Consider the following 16793-nt stretch of genomic DNA (forward strand, 5'->3'; position numbering starts at 1 on the left):
GGCTTTCCCACTTAACCAAAGCATATACCAGAAATATGTTTGTTCATTAAGTGGCAATGAGGCCTGACAGCTCTGCACCCTCACTGCAGTGTTGCAGACTCATTCTAACGAGAGACCCAGCACTGCTGCGCAGTGGGAGAATGACAGCAGAGGTTAGAGGATTTCTGCAGCAGCAGGAACAGAAAAGCAGGCCTGAGGTGTGAGCAAAGAGAACAAACCTCAGAGCAGCCTGTGTGACCAGACCTGAAGGAACCATGCAGTGCAGTTACTTAAAAACTGCCACAAAGTCACCTTGTTACAATACTAAGGTTTTAGGAAACTGGATGCAGCAGTATGACACCATACCAGAATTATAATAACTACATTGCAGAGAACGGCATTCAAAAAACAGTAAAGTGGCTTGCTGAGGTGAGAGAGTGTGCAGCTGCAGGCAAAGCTATAGGTGAATCAGAGGGTGAAAATTGCTCTGGCGCCCACAACTGCAAAAGCGCTTTTATACTGTATAAACTGATAATGTGTCAAGAGTCTACAAACACCATTCACTCTCAAATAATGGAAATGTAAATTCACAATAGAACATAATTTCTGCCAGGATTCCTGATGTAACATTACAAAGATCTGTAGCCAGAAACTTGCAGAGCAACCAAAATAATGTTTTAAATTCTTCTGTTGAGAGTAAATTGACATAATGTGATAAGAAATTCTAGCCAGGTAACTGAATTTTTTGTGGGTAAAAACACATTAGACATTAGTTAATATTTAAAAGGGAGTATATGTACACAGTTTGGCAATTGTCAAAGCCATTCAGATCCCTGGGCCTGTCAATTTGTCCTACTTCCAACACATCAACTTTAAAAAACAGATTTGTTACTAACAGAGATCATTAATGATGCATTTACCTCAAATCATGACATATTTCTCTAACCCTAACCAACAAGCATTTCGTGACTTAGTTGTGACTACCAGTCTTGTGACAAATATTCAAGGAGTTTGCGGCTGAACTGAAGACTGTGTTCACACAGAGCAGATAGGAGGAAGGTATGTTGACAAATAAATAGGTGTAAGTAAATTATCCACGGTATGTGGGGGTCACCATTTGTCCAGTATTGGTAACATCGGTGTGCCATTGGTTTTTTTTTCTACAATGTTGTAAAATAAAGGATTATAGAAATTCTATTTTTAAAAAATTATTTATTGCATTAAACTTTTGTTATACTGCACAAAAAGCATCTGTACGTTCTTTCTACTTCTAGTCATGGTTGTGCTGTTTCCATACAGGTGCAGGACTTTATATTGTAGTGGAAAATCCTCCTACAGTAAGTGAAAATATGACAGTAGCAAAGAAATGCAGGTTAAAATTACCTGCTTTTTACCAACAAAAGTATCAATATTCACATTGATCAGTCATCCTTGCACTGGTATTACCTGATACTGAAACCAAATTATGTAGCATCATCCAGGCATAATTCTTTATGTTAAGATGTTAGTTACTTATTCAAAGACCTCATGAGAATAGGAAATATGAACATGAAAAGGAAGTTACAATTTTGGATGATAATTAAAATGTCATTTAAGACTGTCATATATGTGGTGAATGCTATAAAAAGAGCTGTCATTTGTACTGGAAAGTACGCCAGTCAGTACTTGCCACACAAGACAATGACAACAGAAGAAAGACTGTCAATAACAATGACTGTATGAGGGGGAGCGTGGAGGAAAAATCACGTCAGTGTTCTTGAACAGATTTAACGATGACTTTAAAATATGTTTCCAGGCAACTTTTCTCACAAACTGTTTTTGTTGTGAGGATTATCCTGTTTTTAATCCAATTTGACAGTCCTGGTTCATTTACAAGGACTAAGTAATCTAAAAATTAGTGATATTTTTTATAGCTCTTGTTGATGAGGTGTGACTGGCACAGGAAACACACAGGAAGGACATATTGGTTAAATGTAAAGGCTGATGGGTTCATCTTTTCACCAATCTTAAAACACCAGAATCAATTCCTTTGCATTTCTGCTTCATTAACATTCACAGGATGACACATATAATTACACTTGAAAAGCACAATTTGTGCACCATTACTAGTTCAAGTGGAAACAGCAATATGTGGCCTCGTTTAAAGCTCTGTGTAGCAGAAGACACAGAATCTCCTTTTTGGAAAAATTTGATTTCTACTATATTAAACCTGGCTTCAAAAGCAGCACATCTGCTTATTGTGTGGGCTCTTGCCTGCCATTGGAAAAGATTTTTAAAAGCTGTGCTGCTAATCTAACAGCATCATCCTGCCACTGGTGCTTTCAAAGCAAAAGCCTGTATCCAAAAAGAGGATTCACGGCTATATAGTGCAAAAGTATTTCCCTATACGTAAGTATTTTTTTTCTCCAATGACTGGTTCTCTTGATCTAAATTTAATACAACAGTTGCTTTTGTTCTGTGTGGCTACAAGCTGTTGAACCTCATCAAACACTTTTATGTGATGTTGCTGATGATAATAATGCCAAGGCATACTGCCAATAAATGAGAGTAACTCACAAAGGCAATCTGTATCTCCTCGATTGGAACAAAAAGCCAAAATGCTGCAGTGGTTCTATCACAAAGCCAGTGCAATTCACGCAGACCTGTGAACATACTATCCCACGGAGAGATCAATAGTGTTGTGTCAGACAAAAAGAACATTGCTGTGGGCCATAATAAGAAGACTGAGCAATCTAGGGACTGTCAATCTGGAGGTTGCTGTCGTGAACAAAGACTCCAGTGATTTGTGTGATTACCTCAGGATCAGTCATTTAGAGAAACTCATGTGAGAGACATTTCGACAAGGGATGATGCAGAGACATCAATCTCATTGGTGATTCACCCAGTAAACTTTTGCAACTTCCTCTGTGGGTGTTTGCTATCCCAAGGACAGCCCAGAAGTATTTACTACACTCCTACCTCCTGCTTGAGAACAACTCCTGCTTTGCCAGTGACCGGGTCCTCTGTGTGCAATATTGATGGTGGCAATGACTATAGTGATAATGATGATGATGACAGTGATAGTGATGAGTATTAACAGGCTAGTTGGGGGGAGATCTCCCCTGGCTGGGTTCAAAACGACAGTACTGTGCCAGGCTAGATGTGCCACTCCTTTGACATCATGTCACATTGGGAGCAGATTATCTTCTCTTCCTTTTTCCCTCCTTTTCTGTTTTCCTCTGAGTTGACAGCCTCCTGTCACAGTGCTTTAGAGAACTATTCACAGGTGACAGCCTCTCTGACTCTGCCTCTCTCCATCATGCTCTGGCTTTTGTCCTTTTCCCTTCGCTCACCACCCTCTATATCTGAGCGTTTTGTCTTTCCTCTGTATATCTGAGCACTCTCCTTCACCTGCATCCCTCCCCTCTGAATCTGTCTCCCTCCTTCCCTCTTATAGTTGTTCTGCTCCCCCATGGGGTAATTGCTCGGAGCCGGGCTTCCATTTTTATGACTATAATCGAGGCCAGAATGCTTATGCCTCTAGATTTCTCCTTGCCTGTGTCACAGCAGCAGCACTAGGCAGAGGAAGGCAGATAAGACCCTGAGGAGTGGAGAAAATCACTAGTCGATTGTAATTAGAGTCCTTATTTCGCCTATGGAAGTGGAACAGACACTATCGCCTACAGAGGGAACTCAACCTTTCTGCAGAGCTTATGGCATGGAATTGCATGATGGCAAAAACACTGCCTTTAAGGTCTGCCCTGCTCCCAAATATTAACTCCTTAAGCTGGGTCACTTAGACAAGAATGACTTTGACTTCATTAAAACAAGATATAGGCTTGCATGGGTGTCTCAAAAGGGTAATATTTCAGCCAGCTCATCAAGCTTTTAACAGGCTACTGGAGTTGTGGCACTCAAAGCAAGGTCAGTGCTTGAGCTTTGCAAAGAACACATAGTCTCTATGTATGTGTCTATGTCTGATTTGTATGAAAACAGGGTCACAGAGTGTAACTCCTGTTTGCCAGGGAGAAGCAGGAGGCAGACAGATTTGTCATGTGTAATAGACTCCAACAAAGCGGGAAAATTCCACTGTGGTGTTTTTTTGTGAGGCAGTGTGTAGAAACACCACAGTGTGGCTTGCCTAAGAGGCCCTTTTTGCCAGCTGTGTGGTTCATATAGGCATGTCCAGGCGAAGCTACTAACAGCATCACTCTGAGGGCAAAGCCTCATAATGGAGGAGGAAAAGGAGCGCACCTAAACATTGCGATTCCAAGGTCAAGAAACCACAATCTTGATACTGGAAATGATTTTGTTGAACAGCAATTGAAAGAACTAATCGTACCACAGAATTATGTTTCCAGTGTTTACATTACATACAATTGCAACAGTGGCCTACTGCTGCAAAATTATTGCAGCTGCAGCTGAGGTCACAATTATTTAACTGAACAGAGGCCTTTTACACTGATGAGTATTCAGCATTTCACCATATCATGCAATATTGACATCAACTATGACCGCTGGTGCACTATGTACGCACACATCCTGGGTACAGCAACACCTTTTCCCTCACAGGTGAAAAAATCTAAGAACTAATGGTTACATTTGAGGGAAACCCTGAAGCTCCTACTGCTCCTTGAGATACAAATAAACCATCTGCAAACAAATAACACTGACCTTCTGAACATGAACAGAAATATACAGACAGAAATATATATGCTTACTACAAACAAAACTGCTTCCGCCACATTGGATCACACCTGTAGCGTAACTGGTTTTGTTAATCTTTGGTATGCGCACAACAACATGTGTTCTAAATACTGCTTTGTATGTTGAGTCTTTTCTAGCAACAAATGTGTTTCAGTTTCAAGGCTTAAGTTACTGACATGCCAACTAGACAAAGCGAGTTTACATTCTATTGGTGTGAGCTGTTAGGAAGGAAGTTAGGAAAGTATCGTCATCATCTATCATCTTTCTGTGTCCTCAGCCTACTGATGCTTTAATACAACATAACTAAAAATAGATATAATGAGAGGCCAGTGAAGACATGCATGGGCATTAGGAAGTGCTTGGTGCAGATAAAATCAAAGTTGACGCAACTAAAGAGCCCTCTATTCCTGCGGCTATTTCTCTCCAGGGACATGCAACAGAAAGCAGCGATGAGTTCAGAGTCATCAGTGAGATGCTCTTTAAAGACTTGCCCTCTCACTCATTGATGCCTGTGCAGTGGTTGTCATAGGCTCCCTCAGCAGACAACCAAAGGTCTCCTGTAGATTCAATGCAAAATCGAATCTGGCTCATTCCCAAAAGGCCGTTTAATGTTATGCTTGGAGCACCTGCCAGAATAATCTGACATCTAGACTATAAAAGTTACTGCAACTAATATTATGTCATTGTCTCTGCCCTAAGTGAAGTTATGTTCGTATGTTGGACTAATTCCTTCAGACAAGCTGTCATTTATTGCTTGCCCATTACAACAACAAATCACGTAAACCTAATATATATAAAAATAACCCGCACACAACCCTGACCAATCACTGTTAGTTACGTGTTCTGTGTCAGTTGTGTGAGTTCATTATAATCAAAAGAACCAAAATGTTTCAAGGCTGCAATGACGAATGTACAGCCAAACTCAGATCGACAAAATAAGCAATAACAAATGTGCTGAAAATTATATTTCTTTATTAATTTTTGTCAAGGTAAAATGTGACACATTGCAATGTGGATTTCAGGTCATGAATCAGTTCAATGAACCATTCTCTCCCTTTAAAGGAAAGTGTTTTAAAAAGCACACATCCTTCAGCTTTAGGATGTGATGCAAAGATTCCTTTCAAGTATATCTCAGCCTTTATATCTGGTTTCGGTAGAATCACTGCTGGATTTGCATTTTGTTTTTACTAACGGAACAGAAAGTAGCTTGAAATTTGTACAACATTTGAATAGACATGTATCTTAGCACTGTCCATATTACATGTCTCTGTGCTTATAGATTTTCAAGTCAGAATCCTTTGGTGTATAACACCCTTCCACACATGACCCTATTTAATTTCAATGGATGCAAATTATGTTCTGCCATTGAAAAGTATTACAACTTAACATAAATGTAAATGTAGGTTATTTCTGAGAAAATATAAACACTCAGAAAAATATCCAAATCAGACAATGATATAGTGCTTCCTATGTGCAGTAAATGCACACAGCGTTAGATCAGGAAAAACAGTAAATCAGTTTATTCATTAAAGCACTGTAAACTGCCAAGCCCCGAAAGATTAAAACAACTTAACTGAATGTGGATATAAATATACTGAACTTTTCTTTCACTCGGTGCTACACTGAACTTGAACCTGCGCCTCCTGTAAGACGTTCTGGCTACAAGCATGACCTTAAGAACTAAAATATAAAATCTAAATGTCAGATGCAATAATATGCATGATGAGGAGTTGTTATGATGAATGGTTTTGACCCTGTCTCATAACTGTAGTATGTAGTTTTTATTTAGTGCACATGTTGATATTGTGTGGATTCAGGTGCTTACTAATTTAAATGTGATATTGATATCATGCTGACGGCATTTGGTGATATCACCCAGCTGTAAATACAGTTATTGTCATATTTACACTGATAACTATTAAATGAATGACTATTTTCATAATATACGTGTGCAAAAAAAATCATTTTTTTCAGTAATATTTGCACTATGCAGTAGACAGAAAATACTGAATTTAGATTCAGAGTAACATGTATTTAGCACGCAGTGTTAAGAAGGCTTTCTTTTTCATGAAAAACAGCTTCACATATCTTGTTAGTTCAGGATATCAAAAAATAGATAAATAGATTACATATTGCAGGCCTGTGGAATTCCAAACATAGGTGCTTGCCAAAATAGTTTTGGCATATGGAGTAGTGTTGGCAAACACCTGTGTAATGGAATTTGTTTAAAAGTCCCCAGATCAGTCTTGTGATTATCTCCTGTGTATGTCCTTTTTAATAGGACATACACTCGTCACACTTGTGACACAGTTATAATTAAGATTTTGAAACAATCTAGTCCAACAATCCACTCTTGGAGTGGCAATTTTTTTTTTTTTTTTTTTTTTTAAGTATTTGCAGCTTCATTATGCTATTTACCATGTTCACTCAACCAAAGAGGGGTACATATTTTATTGTAATGCTGATGTGGACATTTAAAAATCACTACTTCATTATAACCCATCATGCATAATTAGTCAACTCCACTTTCTCGAAAAATGTGCAAACACTAAAGGGATAGTTAAACTTAAATACTTTAAATGCATAAAATGATGACCCCCAAAAAATAAGAAGTTAAATGTGAAAAAAGATTAATCTTTGCTCTCATATTGTTACTTCAGAACAGTTCTGTCCTTGTGTGTCTAGTGTGACTGTGATGATTTGATAGGAGGTAATATATTCAAATTAAGAACAATTACCTTCATCACGTCCATCATCAGTCATTGACAAGCTTTCTGTAATCTCTAAAGTTCACATCCCGGTAATTAACAGATCATAAAAAATTCTGCCTATAATTCATGGCTTGTGTCATTCATGCAAACTCAACTTTAATTTGGATATTTCTGGCAGCATTTTATCACTGCATAATGTTAATTGGATGTATCAAATACCTGGATAATTAATGTTTAATAAAATGAGTCACTGTCAGTCACTGTTAACCCTTACAAATGTATATAAACTATAATGCATTAGTAAGGTAATGTACCATGAAGAGCCTCCAGAGGAGTATCTATGCTCTGTTATGCATCCATGCTTAAAGTCTTTGGAACTTTACTTATGGGATGACAGTGTTTTTCTAAAATACATTTTCCTTTGTTTGGACACCTCTGCAAATATATTGACAATTGCTGCTTCTTGGGCCAAACAGCAGCTTGTTTGAACATCTTAATATATTTCCCAAACCTAGCTGTCACACACTGCACTGCTTCAAAATCTCAAGGTGTTCAGTTGAGTTTGATTAATATCTGGTGACTGTAAAAGCTACAACACATGACAGATCATGTGAATGGTGGCATCTTGAAACAGAATAACATTATATTGATCTTCATTGGCCCCTTTTCCATAGAAGCACATCAATTATATTCCTCATTTAACATTCCTTTTCTGACAAAATATTACAAGTTAACAAGAATTTTGTAAACCATAAAATAATTGTTAAACAACATTTGTTCAAAATCCTGTTTAGTCAGTTTTGTAAAATGGTAACAAAGGGTTGCATTATTGAAATTCCTTTTGGGAGTCAGTGAGTAATCATGTTGGATTATCATCCTGCCCTATTCCTGCCTGCCTTTATTTGGTTTTAGGGGTAAAAGCAAACCATGGCTAATAGCACAGAAGATACATTTTCCGTTAATGACGACATTAAAAAAAGAAAAATTAAATAATAAAATTGGTTGTCACATTTAATGTTGTAACATACTGGTGCCGTGCCTCTAAACTGAGGCAACATCTGACATCCATGTCAGTTCACATTAAATCAATTACACTTTCAAGGAAGAATCACTACATAAAAGCATAAGTCTTAAATTTTCAGTTTTCACAGAGAGTCAGAGAAAACACAATATTTAAAAAAAACTGAAACCAATACCGTCAAACATCGTTTGCTAAGATTTCATGTTCCATTGTATAAAAAACAGCAAATACATACCAATGACATTTGCAATATGTGGAATAATAAAAAACAAAAATGCAAAATAAATGGACAAGACACGTATGAGTGTTAGGAATGGTAAATCCACACAAAAGAGAGTCTGTCTGGATGAGTGCCACATCTTTTCACTGCTTTAATTACATTTAAGATGAAACAGATAAAAAAAAAAGTCTTGGATTATACACAAAACACTCCCTTTGGTTAAATTAAATTTTTAGAAGATAATAAATACTGAAGGGGGAGAATTTGTAAAGTTAATACTGAATTATAATACAGTTTATTTAATGCGGTTGACTCAAGCTTGAAAATTGTCATGTGTGGTTGTTAGAAGCAAAAAGGGGATGTGCAGCAAGACATACACTGACATTTAAGCTTTTAAATTGGGTCTGTTATAAACCATTATGGATGTGTCATCCAGATGGTGGATGCTATTAAAGAAGCACAGAGCAAAAATAGGACTCCTATAACCAGAAACTGCAGCACAATATAAGCAAATTCTAAAATTAAAGATAAAAAAAGACAGGCGTTTGTTATTAGTCAGAAGGAAGGAAAGAAGGAGGACAAGCCCAAGCAAATGAACACACAGGGAGAATGAAACCAAAATATGTTGGTGAATCTTTCCTTGTTTGGGCATCTGGGCAAACCCTGTGCAGCTGTAACTACAACAGTGACAGGAACAGAAGTTTAGCAAGAGACAGAGAGAGAGAGAAGAAAAATGACGGAAGACAAGTAGTGAATAACAACTGAAATGAGAGAAATCTGCCAAGCAAGAGGCAGAAAAGGGAACAAAAACAAAACATAGTACAGTCATAAAATAAACACTTACCAAACACCCAGTCATCATAAGCCCCAGCCCAAACCATGACCGTGGCTACAGCACAGCAGGCTCGCATGTTTACATCGACAGCGCGATCCCTCGAAGGTTTGCCTCTCAACAATCACAGGAAAACCTCACGTAAAAGCAGAGGGGAAAAAAAAAAAAAAAAAGCTCTCACACTAGCCGAGTCTCTGACCTCCTGCGTATTTTTCCTCTCACTCACCCTTTTATTTGCCTCTTCAACTCCGTACTGTATAAATACTGAGGAGAACGATCATTTTACAATCTCGAGTCTTTAGCAGGAATCCCCTCTGAGGCATGTCTCAAGCCAGTCATTCTAAAAGCAACAGCTCAGGCAGCCTACTTGCTCTTCCTGCTTGCCTGCATGGATATCTGCTCTAACCGGACGAGCCACTGAGGAATACTCTAGGGAAGGAAGTCACATCGACAGGTGCTCCCTCCTTCCTTCTTTCCTTCCTTCCTCCCGTAAACAATACCCACTTTCCTGCAGTAAATCTAAATGGGACTTGTGCAGGCTATTTGACAATAAGTACCAGAGAGCACATTTAATTATTTTCAAACTTTCGCTCAACTAAAGTGTCATTCAGGGAAAATAAATGTATGTAAGATTCCACACAAGGAAATTAAAAGCTTTAATATTGTGCAAAAAAATCTTCAGCCAAGTTTGCCCTGTGCTGGATTTCAATGAATATGGAAGACTGGAGTGAAGCCAGAGAGGAAAGAAGTGTGTGTTTGTGTATGTGTGTGTGTGTGTGTGTGTGTGTGCATAACCAAAGGGAGTGTGGATGAATCACAGAGAGACAGGCAGAGATGGAGTGAGTCAGAGGGCATGTCCCTTGCAAGCTCTCAAACCCTGCTAGAGATCATCTTCCTGGTTGACCATTGATGCAAGTCAGGTCACGACTGCAGGCAATAAACAACCAATAACTCCTAGTCAAGCTCATTCCACTTAAAATTTTCCACAAGACAATTAAGTAAACACAGTCCTCTCTAGTGACTGTTCTGCTATAAACAAAAACCTTTCCATCGTCTGCCACACAGAGAGATGATCATTTTTAACAGTGGCCTCTATGCCACAGAGATATAAGCTATATGGCAACAGGAACAACATTGAGTGCGGCATAAATAAGTAGGAAAAAAAATGCCATACATAATTCACTCAGTGGATTTCTTCTTAGTACAACAGACATTACAGGCATAACATTCTGTAAACATCATTGTACATAAATGGTTCATAAAAGCTTTAACAGTGCCATATCAGAGATATACCATGAATCAAAGGGGCTCTTAGTTCAGTGTGAATGGGAGAAACACGCTACCTGTTCTTTGACGGAGGCCAGGATGTTGTTGGCGGTGTTATCAGCCTGCATGTTGCGGCCAGTTGGGCTGTCGCGGATGGTCAGCAGAAGCCCCTCCTCCGTCACTGGGCTCTGCTCAGGAGCTGGCATTCCTCCTGTGCGAACACACGCATATATACACACACACATAAACATAATGATCTAGTCACCACAGGCGCTCAGCTAAAAATCGTGTACACACATACCAGACTGTGTGCATGCATGTGCAAACACACTTCTCTCATAAATACACGGCTAAATCAACCCCTCCCTGATACACACAGCTAAGCGATGCTGAGAAGTGACTATCAGTGGTCATGCACCACACTAGTAATACACAAACATACACCCACACATGCCATATGGCCCAAAGAGGAAAGGACTGTCAATGTTTTATGTCTGTGACAGTGCAAATTAATGCCATATGGCCTTGAGAGAACACACGACTTAAATAACGATTTGTTTTTGAAATACAGTCACATAAAAAAATCCAACACAACAGAATGACAGTGAGTGATTCTAGTGAAACCACAACATGGAATAGAAATTTCAGTCCTAGCAAAAGCACAAAAGCTGGTGTACTTTGTGTGTGCACAAGTGAACACAGTAAGTTTGTGTATTAGATGCAGTGAAGCGATTGCAGGAGATGAGCAAGAGCAGGCCTTTGAAAAAAGAAAACAAAAAACAAGTCAGCGGCCCGACGGACATGATAAGGTGTTCCTGTCTTGGCTCTCTGGCCTCTTGTCCTGGATTGAAATGAGAAAGCAGAACGAATAGTTATGGTCTCATTATATCTGTTGACAGAAAGAGTGTCAAGGGAACTCTGTTCAAGGTGGATCCATATTTACTGGAAGGAGCCTGTTGAGCCAGAAAGGACAGCTAAATGCTGCGATGGTTGCATCACAACTCAGAGCTGCAGAAGCAAACAAAAGCAAGGGGTCTAACATCACAGATGCTGTGTGACTTTGAGATTCACTCCTGCTGTCGTCTACAAGTTACGAATAAGCATGTGCACTACATGTATAGGTCCTTCGAAATGTGACCCTGAGGTATTCCGGGAGTCGGGGCAGTGTGAGTCCTTCAAGGTGTGGGAGCTGTAAAATGTCATGTGGTCTGAAATGACAGATAAAGTTTTACTACTGCAAAGTATGTTAGTCCATACAGAATATTCCATGCATCCCCTGTCAGTCTCCCAGACTCCTTTCTGGTTCATTCATAGTTTTGCAACATACCACTCTAACTCCCTCCCACCTCAACTGCAGCCTTTGAATCAAGGACATGGCACTGCATTCCCAGAAAACTCGGCAACAGGAAACGGGAAAAGCTGTTTGAATCTGGCATAGCTCCTCCTCCCTGACTTCTGTACAAACACAGAAGAGAACAACACGGACAGGACTGACTGAGTGCAAATTTTTTAACTGACAGAAGTTGCTTGCCTAGTCAGTGTGGAAAAAATCCTTTTTGTTTTGTGTCTCATTATCTTGAAGGACAAAGAGAGGTGTGTAGAAATGGAGGATAGACACTACCATTGTAATTGCCATTTATATCACAATAGATAGAGTGTACTTGACTTTACCTTTCTATAACCTGCCTTTGATCAAAAAATTACTCAGTAGCCTAACAACATGTGTCAAAAAAAAGAAAATTCCTCATGCCTGGACTGAAATATGTGTATCAGTATAGCGAATCCAAACTTCCCTGTAACAAAATGCACACTAAGCAGACTGTAGGAAATAGAGCCACTGAAAAAAAAACAACATACAAAAGGAAAGCAAAGGCTACTGGAAGCGCCATTAAGCAAAGGAAAATTGTGATGTGTATCTCTGCCTACCTCTGAAATTCCCCATTATACTTGGTCCAGAATGATTTCACTCTGCTTAGCTTTGACTCCTCTGCAGCTTTAAAATAAAAACGATGCTGATGACAACCTACCACAGTCCTATAGGCACATGGCTGACTGGTTCTTCAACATTTCTTTGCTTTTCCCTCCAAACATTGAGGTGGAAAAAAAACTTTGCTGAAAAGCCTGGCAGGTAAAAACTTTGGTATGTCAGGCCCCGAAACAAATCAAAGAGCAAGCACAAGCCTGAGAAGTAGGTAAGAAGCTAACAAGGCAAGTGAAATCTGTGCAGGTTTAAAGGCTGTCATTAGGTTAATGCCAAATAACCATACTGCGTAGTTCTCACAGAGTAAAAATGACCTCACTCAGGTCAACACAAAAAAACAAACTAGTGTCTAATTATTACCATTACGGTAGTTTCCCTCGAATAAGCAAAGACAAAACACCCAAACATGTTATATGACAGCATGACAAGATCACAGCCAATGAAAAAAACAACTGTATTTCATTCAGTGTCAGATTTGCCAGATTCAGCTTGGATTTGCCTGATTCAACGTGGAATAGTAACCATCTCTTTTACTAGAAACTATTTGTAGTTGAGCTAAATCTTCCTCCTAAAGTATTATAATCCTCAATGTCTCCAAGTCTGCCAAGAAAAGTCTTAGTCTGACCCCACCCTGACACACTGGATCACATGATCTACTGACCTCAGACTTGGCCACTCCTGTGAGCCTCTTACACAACCCTTCTTTTTGTGACTGTCTCGAAAACTAAATGTAGTTTATAGTGCAAGGAAGGAAAAGGAAGAAAAAGTGACTGTGCAGCAGTGTTTAAAATCTAACTATTTCTGCTAGTATCAAATCTTAATGGAATAGCATTTTTTTTTAAGGAAATAGCACTCAAGAGAATTGAGACAGATCCACTACCCCAGGTTCAAATACTGCCTTCTTGCATCAATTTCATATACAGACATGGATTCATCAGTGCTCTGATCACTCTGAATGCCACCTATGCCTTTTGTCACTTTCCCCAAAGAACACTGCAGTAGCAAATCTAATAACTGCCACAGGCTATGTTTACATGCTCACAAGAAAACGTGTTACCGGAAGAAATCAGGTTAAAGGAGGTAACAAGAGAACATGTTTACACGTAGCACAGTAACATAATAATTGTAACACCTGTGTTTGTATGCAGCTGGTCAGTATGCAGCTGGTCAGTATGCACATTTCTCCCAGGGCATATTTTGAGCCAAGACTGCATATTTATGTATGCAAACTGATTTACTACAATGCGTACACAAAGTTTACTTTAAGTTAAAAAGTAGTAGTAGTAATAGTAATGATGGTCACTTTGAGTCATGACAATCCTGTAAACTCTGTTTACAATTTATGTGGATCAGAGACTGTTGTGACTCAGGAGGATGCAGGATCCTGACTCTGGCTATCTTACAGTCGACCTAGGGATTGCATTCATGACAGGCATATACTGTTAAAAAAAAAAAAAAAAAAAAAAAAGTCTGATCTGAGCTCTGTTGACAAGATTCTATCTCTGGTGGGAAGATATGAAGCTGTGGAAGCTGAGTGAACACCGTGTGGATTCTACTATAATCAGACAGCCCCTGCTGGGTAGTTAGTTAGCCAGCTGTCTGCGGATATCAGCCTGATGTCTTGTCAAAACAAATTGTACAAATAAATTAGCAAACTTTCAGTTTGTCCCATCTCTGCTCAAAGTCATCATTAAACTTTATGTATGTACTTAACTGAAGCACTGATACTGATGGACAGATCCTTTGCTATCTTTGCTTAATTGTTTTTCATCTATATGCCTAAAAGATATACACGTCATATTGTTGCCCTTTTGCAATTGACCAATGTTCTAACCATGAAATGTACTCTTCAATAATGAGCAATTTATACAATTATATACTCAAGGAAATAACAGTGTTGCTCACTTGTTGAACATTAAAGTTTTGAGGGTAATTTCTAATAAGTGTTTCATGCAGCATTGATACGTCATAAACCACCAGGCTAAACTTAACCAAATAAATAAAATTAGGTCTTAGAATTCTGAAAAATAAGGAGTATTCTTTGTCATGAAATGCTGTGAATATGTTTGCTGGAGGTGTCGATTGACAGATCGATTGACCCAAATAAACCGTACCAACTGTGCAAACTGACCTGATTTCATTCTGACCTAAGATAGATGTGAAATCACAAATGGACCATATTCCGGGAAAAATGATGAAATGGTCTAACTCCACAGTTCAGTGCTACAAAGATCAGTCTTTGACGTTTTTTCAACAATTATTTTCTTGCTTCATTTTCATGTATATAACAAATCTATGATTTTTTTCACACTGACTTTAAGTGCACAAAAATGGACTCATCAATTCCTCACCTGCCTCATTTCTCATTTTGTGGAGATAAATTGCCATCACCTGAACACAGGCAGTGGCCCTGTAAGTGGTCCTTTCAATCCAACCTATTAAACTCATTATCTGTCGACTTAGAGGGAGAAAGATTTGTCTTCAGCTGACTGAATGACATCACATCACAAACATTAAGCACAAAAATGCAGATGGGCTGAGAAATTATTGTACATTAGCCTGAATTTCAATTGCAGAGGATCTCAGAAAAGCAGCAGGTGATTGCCCCAACTTGCTGAGCTATAAAGGGCTGGAAAATCTATGGCACAAACAGCACTGAGAGGTGCTTAAAGAACAACTTGAAGGTTGAATTTTTCACTAAATGTATACCTAATTTTTCTTGGAAGAAATCATTTGAAAAGCAATGCATTATTTTTGGTGTGTTATGACACATAATCCAATAACGAGGCAGAAAGTAGGAATTCTAAGCAGTGCTCTTACAAAAAAAAAAAAAAAAAAAAAACACATTTTCACAGCTGGTCATATTATGCCACATAAGGAGTTGTCTCAGCAGTAGCACACTGTACAGAACAAGATGTAGTGAGTCGAAGCAGTTGTGAGGAAGATAATTGTTCTTCTTTGCTTGTTTTACTTTAAATTTCACATTTTTTTTTATCACAGTGTGCAGTCCTCATTTTAGAAAGGTGTATTATGTTCCAACAGACACCACAAATTTCCAGGTGGGATGTCTATGCCAGGACTGTGTGAGCTTGATAGCTGGTGTGGTTTCTTTGATGCAGAAATCAAACCACAAAAATCACAAAATACCTGCTTATAAGAGCTACATTGTGTGCAGTGGGCTAATAAACATTTTATAGTGTATCAAGCTTAACATCCCCTTCAAGCTCAAAGCCTCCATCGTATCCACCCTCAGGATGTCTGAAATAAACATGAAGGTCTCAAACCAAAAGCAGGTTTACTACACATCTAAGTTGGACTGGCTGTGGCTACCTAAGAAAGGGCAATCTCATCAGTGAAACCATCTGGTGTGTTTTTAACAAAGATCGACATACTCTCAGGTCCCTGTGACACATGATTGCTTCTAACCTATCTAGAGTGACCCAGCAGCATTTATGTAGCATTTATGTAGCATGTGAAAGCTTTGTGGGGAGACATACAGTCCCATTACTAATCTCTCAGCAGCTACAACAACATCCCCAAAGACCCACAACACTTAATTGCTTCTTTCAAAAACAGTGTATTGACTTTCCTGATAAAACTAACAATTTTGGTCCAATATAATTTATCTGAATTCGCCAGGATGAACAATGACATACTCCAAGCGCTATAAATAGAAACAAAGATGCAGCTCAAAAATCACCCGCTCAAAAAGCATCCACAACAGCAGCATTATGTTTTATGGGAAGTGACAGAATTCTGAAATAATTTCTGAAATCCTCTACTGCACACACGATTAAACTAAACACATAGTTTGGAAGTGCTGACGGAAGCTCTGACAAAGTAATTGCTCTGAGCTGACGTGAGAGTTAGCGTAATACAAATGTGAGAATTTGAGTGATACGAATGAGCAAATGGTTCTACACAAATTGCATGTTGCTAATCAACCTCAGACGGTATCTCAGTATTGCCACACTGCGACTCCATAGTGTGCCGCATATACAATATTCTTTTCAGAAGGATGATGAATCCTGAGTGTATCCCAGATGGTGGACTTGCCAGCATCAAAACACAAAAAAAAATTATTATTACATGTCTAA

The 16793-nt window shown here is 38.7% G+C and overlaps 1 protein-coding gene across 8 annotated transcripts in view; it reads right to left on the minus strand.

Annotated features, from left to right (window-relative positions):
• LOC111577011 (plakophilin-4) overlaps positions 1 to 16793 on the minus strand; it is an 83269-nt gene that overhangs the window by 55771 nt on the left and 10705 nt on the right. For 4 of the 8 annotated variants that reach the window (XM_035954152.2, XM_035954148.2, XM_035954151.2 and 1 more), the window contains exons 1-2: positions 12642 to 12672; positions 10793 to 10926 (exon numbers count right to left, since the gene is read on the minus strand). In XM_035954152.2, coding sequence (XP_035810045.2) covers positions 10793 to 10926; positions 12642 to 12657 — 150 coding nt within the window. In that variant the 5' untranslated portion in view covers positions 12658 to 12672. Of the gene's footprint in view, positions 1 to 9461; positions 9586 to 10792; positions 10927 to 12641; positions 12673 to 16793 lie in introns of those variants that run through there. The other 4 variants (XM_023283062.3, XM_023283063.3, XM_035954149.2 and 1 more) reach the window with 2 other exon arrangements.

This window comes from Amphiprion ocellaris, chromosome 11, assembly GCF_022539595.1.
Source record: "Amphiprion ocellaris isolate individual 3 ecotype Okinawa chromosome 11, ASM2253959v1, whole genome shotgun sequence".
In the NCBI taxonomy this organism is placed as follows: Eukaryota; Metazoa; Chordata; class Actinopteri; family Pomacentridae; genus Amphiprion; species Amphiprion ocellaris.